This window comes from Belonocnema kinseyi, chromosome 3 (assembly GCF_010883055.1).
Source record: "Belonocnema kinseyi isolate 2016_QV_RU_SX_M_011 chromosome 3, B_treatae_v1, whole genome shotgun sequence".
NCBI lineage: Eukaryota > Metazoa > Arthropoda > Insecta > Hymenoptera > Cynipidae > Belonocnema > Belonocnema kinseyi.
Window position 1 is genome coordinate 47,435,076 of NC_046659.1, and position 6,560 is coordinate 47,441,635.

The 6,560-nt window shown below is 35.0% G+C and overlaps 2 protein-coding genes across 6 annotated transcripts in view; one reads left to right on the forward strand and one right to left on the reverse strand.

Moving 5' to 3' along the window:
- LOC117168951 (HIRA-interacting protein 3-like) overlaps positions 1-6,560 on the forward strand; it is a 38,925-nt gene that overhangs the window by 8,549 nt on the left and 23,816 nt on the right. For all 5 annotated transcript variants that reach the window (XR_004466590.1, XM_033354946.1, XM_033354944.1 and 2 more), the window contains exons 3-4: positions 95-823; positions 1,511-1,763. Coding sequence is in view for 4 of the 5 variants with exons in the window: in XM_033354946.1 (XP_033210837.1) it covers positions 95-823; positions 1,511-1,763 (982 nt within the window). In the remaining variant the exon portion in view is untranslated. The remainder of the gene's footprint in view (positions 1-94; positions 824-1,510; positions 1,764-6,560) is intronic.
- Positions 5,190-5,728, reverse strand: LOC117168953 (ribonuclease E-like). Its single transcript, XM_033354950.1, has 2 exons — positions 5,495-5,728; positions 5,190-5,425 (listed from the first exon to the last, which is right to left on the reverse strand). The coding sequence occupies exons 1-2, from the start codon at positions 5,718-5,720 to the stop codon at positions 5,247-5,249; spliced, it is 405 nt and encodes a 134-aa protein (XP_033210841.1). The 5' UTR covers positions 5,721-5,728; the 3' UTR covers positions 5,190-5,246.

Below are 6,560 nucleotides of genomic sequence, written 5' to 3' on the forward strand. Positions count from 1 at the left end.
GCAAATCTAATACCTTCTCTTGATGAGAATGTAAAAATGTTTTATAGTATGAATTTAGTATTTAAAATGCTAATCGATCCATTTTTTATTCAAGGATACATCAAAGTCCGAGAAAGCAGAGATTAGCGATAAATCCAAACCCGAAGAGGCAGAAAAGTCAGATGGCGACGAAGAAAAGGGCAAACGTTCCTTGGGCAAGAACACAGAAATCGTAGGCGGTCTGGAGCTTACAGTTGAGAATGCGAGCGATATGGAGTCCGAGAGTGAGAAGGGCGAAGAAAAAAAATCCCGACCAAAAACTGCAATTGTAAAAGCAAAACCAACCGACTCAGAATTGGAAGCAAGTGCGTCGGATGCCGATGGTGAAAAAGCAGAATCCCAGGATGGAAAAGACGAAGAAGGTGAAGAGGATGATGAAAAACCCGATGATGAGAAGAAAACTAAGAGGAAGGGTAGAAGAAAATCATTCACCAAATTGAAGGGTTCCGGATCGGAGGAAAGCTCCGATAATGATTCCAATGATGATGAAGACTATAGTCCTACTAAGAAGAAGCGATCTCCAGCTAAAAAGACACCGGCTAAGACTCCAGGTAAAAGAGGTCGTGGCCGTGGACGCGGTCGACCGCCAACCAGGAACTTGAAAGAGGCCAAGGAAAAATCCGATGAAGACGATGATGTAAATTTGGCCAGCAGATCTAGAAGGACTTCGTCTAAACGCAGCGAGAAGGCAGAGGAAGCCAAAGACGATTCTTCAGAAAGCGAGAACGAAAGCAGTAGCGAAGAAGACAGCGGAAAGGATAAAAAGAGGAGAAAGAGAAATACTGTGAGATGATTTTCTTTCAATTTGTCGGATTGAATTTAGGAAATAACAGTTTTCGCCTTTTGAGTTCAAAACCTAAAAATATTTCACTTGAAAGAATTATTTAGAAGCTTTACCACAGGGCTATTTTACTTGGTTTACAATTCCTGATAAAAGTCAAGAATTTAATGTACTGAACACAAATTTTACAAATATTGTTTTTTAAGTACGTATTTTGTGCTTTTCGAAGGATCTGATGTTTAATCGAGCTTTTTTTTTAAGTCTCGGACAAAAATTAGTTTCCTACAATATTTAAAATATTTTAAAGTTTCTCAATGATCATTCTTAAAAACAATATGAGCACAACTAAGCAAAACTTTGTTTAATATATTGTTAATTCTTATATACACCATTTCTAAACAAAGTCAATAATTTCGGTAATAATCGCGATAAATCGATATTTTTAATTACTTTCTTCAGTAAGGACAGATTAAAAATCTAGAGGTATTTGAATAAATAAATATTTTGGCGTCATTAAGAAAATAATATAGTGCAGTCAATTTTTTTAGGGAAATTCTTGATAGTTGTTTGCGTGACAAAGTATCATAATTAGGGACTTTTTGACTAATTTATCACAATTTCTTCACGTCATAGAATACAATTTGCCTTAGTAATGTTGGATTTATTTAAAAAAAAAGGTATATTCTTTAGGATCCGGAGAATGACAAGAGGATACAGTCACTAAAGAAGTACATAGCCATGGCTGGGATAAAGGCAAAATACCCGAATGTTTGGGAGGGTTGCAAGACTAATAGCGACCGCATCAAGTGTCTGAAAGAGCTCTTGGAGAAACATGGTGTGTCTGGCAGACCCACTGCGGAAAAGTGCAAGAAGGCAAAGGAGCAAAATGAAAGGATAGGCGATGCTCCAGAGTCCACTCCAAGCAAAGCCGCATCCGGTGAAGGTTTGTATTTAAACCATTTGTAGTGTTTGGAATGACTAACTATGTAGTAATAAACGTGTTTGAAAACACGTTTTACACCAAAATGGAATATTCTAGGGTCTGACCGCTTGTCCGGAAAATTATGTTTTTTTTTTGTTTGTTTAAGAAAGAGAGATTTAGAGAAAGGGATCCTTAAAATATTCCTCACTGCTCCTGGAGGGGGGCGGGTCTAAAGACACATATAGTTAGTATAGAAAAAGCATAAAATGGGGAAGGGGGGGGGGGGTCAAGAATGCCAGGAAAAAGCGTTGCGTAATTCTTGAACGCTCCCAAACTAATAAATGTCTGAACTCCCTTATTGGTCAGATTAAAAAAAAACATAGAGAATAACTTTGATGGAATATGATGAATTCATTTGATGTGACATTTTTAAATTAATTTAAAATTAATCCGACTTGAAATCTTAAAAAATGTATGCTGTTCCAATTTTGAATTTCACAAGTTTAAGAACCTCGAATGCCGTAGCAGGATAAGCATTGTTAAACTTTCCCCATGCGGATTAAAAAAAATTCCATCCTCACCCGCATCCACTTTATACATGAAAATGATGAAAAATCGCACGACTTTCATTATTTAAAAAAAAAAAATGTTTCTAAGGCCCAAACTGATAAGAAAAGTTATGTACGACAACTGATTTCGTAACTGTAGTGCATATTCCATGATAAAATTTCGTATATCCCACAATGGACTTAAAGTAGAAAAAAATGTTAAACACTTCAATTTTCGCAATTTAACAGCTATCGCACATTTTTTGACTCCCTGTTGATAAAAAATTGAATATACACTCAAATCTTGCTATAACGACCTTGGGTATTGGGTACGGACATGACCTTGATATCCGGATTGTATCCATTGTTTTTAAATATAATAAATAAATAGATGATTGTTTTGAAAACGTATGTAACCTTTTTCAAAACTAAACTCAATAATAGAGGAAACTCTCTTGCAAAAAGATTTAGTGAAAAAAATTTTCTTTTCATTCCAGCTAAACCCGTTCTAGTTTCATTGTTAGAGTTATGAACATAACCATAAAAATTGCCGGTGGAATGTCAACAAGCGGATTGATGATGTATTTTTTAATTGGAACAGGATTTTAAGCTATAAGTCATTCTATCGATTGTTATCCTGAAATATCGAATGAGGGAAAAAGTTTAGCAGTTATTCCAATCATGCTGTAAAAAGCGTCTCGAGTTTTAACTGCGGTAACTGTGCATTTATTGCCAGGCTTAGGCGTTTAAACCCAATGCTCCAAGTAAGGGGGCATGCGCACTGTGATTTGCTATCTCCTTTTCTACCGCAAAAAATGTGCGAGGGAGTGCCGTTTTGAATGACAACTATACACTGAGGTTATGTTCCTGTAAATATTGTCAGTTGGGTTTGTCAATATACGTGCTTATTTATTTCTGTGTGTTTTGTACAGAATTAAGTTGACAAATTGTGACCTGGAAAGTATGGGTAAGTAATTCAGATATAATTTTAATCATTAAATTATATAAAATATGCAGATTGAATAATGTGACAGCATAATATTAGGTAATATGTTGTGGTTGTCAAGCACTGGCACCCACTCGCACACTTCTCGCGGGAGAAACGGAGATAGCAAATCACAGTGCGCAAGTCCTCTTCTTTGTGAGCATTGTGTTTAAACGCAATAAATGTACAGTTACCGCAGTCAGAACGTATGTACGGAGATTAGTCTCGTTATTATTACTCCGTGGTTCTCCCCAACAGACGTTAAATTACAAGTGTTTATTAAATAACAAATATATTTTAATACAAAGAGAAGCATTAGAGAAATTTATAATTATAAATTTACTATCATTTTTCTTTATGTTAAAAATATTTATGAATTATAAATGAGATACGGGACATTCACTGTGAAAAATTCAAATAAATATAATGACATGTAGGTTTACTTTAAATTTTCCTTTTGATAAGTATTGCTATTTTTTTAAAATTTGCTTTTATATATACTTAGGACAAGAAAATACCAATCGTATTTTTATCCGGAATTATGTAATTTGCATACTAGAATATCCCTATGTTTAAAATTGAGCAAATTAAGAGTATGTTTAACATTGATTAATTAATTTTCAATTGTTTCAACAAATTTAATTTGTTTAAATAAATTTTCTTTCGAAAGTTCGTTTTTTTTTCCTAAAAATTATTACTATTAGACTAGTGAAATATTTATTAACATTGATTTATTAATTTTAAATTATTTAAACATTGAATTTGTTTAAACCATTTTTTTTTAAATTTTTCAAATTAATAATTATTGCTATGGCTTTAGTCAAATATCTCTTACACTCGTTATAGCGAGATTTTTGGTTCCCGAGCTCCTCGTTATAGCCAGATTTGAGTGTATATGTGACTTTGCATTTTCTTATAGTCCAAGAGCTAGCTACATAAAAACGGCTCGAAACGATTCCTAAGATCAGAGCCTGAAAGTTGTAAGTAAAACCCTAGTACATCACTAAATGGCTACTCTGCCGATGCGAAATGTTTGCGGATGAAAATGCCAGCCGGTTTTCCGCGTTGAAAAACTTGCGAAAAAGCTCGAGATGATTTCCACGTAAAAATTGTTTAGAAACATTCTTAAGGTCTCAACTAACAGCGGAAAAGCAATGGCAGAGGTTTAGTCGTACAAAAAACCCTTGGCAGAGGCGATTGAAAAGTGTCGGAAAACCCCCCCGAAAAATCGATACGATTCCCGCGCCCAATTTTTTTCCCAACATTCTTTAGCCCTTAACTAAGAGCTGTGCGTAATGGCAGCAGTTTTAGATGACAATAAACCCTCGGCAGAGATTAATTAACCGGAAACTGTCAACAAATTTGTTAATACACGATTGTTCGCTAAGTTGCAAGTTGAGGCTAATTTCATGTATGCCATTACAATTATTTTCAAATTCTACCCCAAGTAAAAAAAAAATTATCACGATACGGTTAAAACTCGCTGAGACACTCGAATTTTTTTATCGCGCGTTCAATTTGAAGCCACTCTCTCGCTTTTCGTAGGCCAGGATACAAAGCCTCCCGCAGCGTACGCTGCCGATCGCTCATTATATTCAGTTCATGCGTGATTGATTTTTTGCTGTTTGAAGCTTACATCATTTGTTGCATAGATGTATAAATAAAAAGTAATACCATATACTATTGTTATAATATACATTTTTATTGTAAAGTTCATTGGCTAATTTATTATTTTATCGATCATATATTATTTTTATATTATTTTGTACTGTTCCTCATTGAAATACTATGCCCAAAATTTATTCTTTTAATATTGGTTGTAGTATCGATACTAAAATAAAAAGTAATATAATCTATATAACGTAAATAAGATATAATCAGGAGGAAAGGGAAATATACTTTGATCATTTACTAATAAAAAAGAATAGTCATTATAAAGGTTAATATGCGCTAATACGAGATTATTTAAAATTACACATCATCGTCATCCGTCTCTGTCTCATCATCATCAGCATCATCGCTATCACCACTGTCAGTATCGCTTTCTGCGAAAAATTCATCGACTCCGTTTATTTCCTCGTTATCCTCTGTCGTCTCAGTATCGCCGCCTTCATCAGTACCAAGAGTCTCGGACGGTTCGGACACTTTGTCTATAAAGAAAAACAATGTTATTATAAAAAAATGTATCGATAAGCTGAGTGCAAATAAAAAAAATGTACCATCGTCTTCTGCGATTGCATTTATTATGACATCTTTTATACGCGCCGGCCACTGGGGTCCTTCAAACCAAACAAACTCAAAGGTGGAGTTTTCTTTCTTCCAACCACATTGTTCCGGTGTTGTTGTTTCGTTTGGAATTATGAGATCGGCATTACCCCATGTGCAAGCGATGAAATGAGACCGTAAGACGTGTTGGTACAGTTCTCTTTGACATGGCGGCAACATTGTGGAATCAATGCTTTTCGAGTCACAAACTGGCAGCTGAGCGCGCTCGCTCGCAGGTATAAAACGAAGGCTGTCCAGTACCCCTCTAAATTGTAAGACCCATTGCGGAAATTTTGACCTGTTCGTCACATTTTCAGGGTGGGTCGTACCTGCGCAAGACGACACTTTTTTCCTCCAAATGACGAATAACTATTTTTGTCAACTTATGAATAATAACAAATGATAAAAGAATAAATTTTGGGCATAGTATTTCAATGATGAACAGTATAAAATAATATAAAAATAATATATGATCGATGAAATAATAAATTAGCCAATGAACTTTACAATAAAAATGTATATTATAACAATAGTATATGGTATTACTTTTTATTTATACATCTATGCAACAAATGATGTAAGCTTCAAACAGCAAAAAATCAATCACGCATGAACTGAATATAATGAGCGATCGGCAGCGTACGCTGCGGGAGGCGTTGTATCCTAGCCTACGAAAAGCGAGAGAGTGGCTTCAAATTGAACGCGCGATAAAAAAATTCGAGTGTCTCAGCGAGTTTTAACCGTATCGTGATAATTTTTTTTTTTTACTTGGGGTAGAATTTTAAAATAATTGTAATGGCATACATGAAATTAGCCTCAACTTGCAACTTAGCGAAGAATCGTGTATTAACAAATTTGTTGACAGTTTCCGATTAATTAATCTCTGCCGAGGGTTTATTGTCATCCAAAACTGCTGCAATTACGCACAGCTCTTAGTTAAGGGCTAAAGAATGTTGGGAAAAAAGTTGGGCGCGGGAATCGTATCGATTTTTCGGGGGGGTTTTCCGACACTTTTCAATC

Bases quoted from the DNA above. Each gene is read 5' to 3' on its own strand.
- LOC117168953 (XM_033354950.1), bottom strand. From the start codon at position 5,720: ATGTTGCCGCCATGTCAAAGAGAACTGTACCAACACGTCTTACGGTCT. The intron at 5,426-5,494 runs GTACATTTTTTT...TTTTCTTTATAG, and splicing joins TGCAATCGCAGAAGACGATG to ACAAAGTGTCCGAACCGTCC.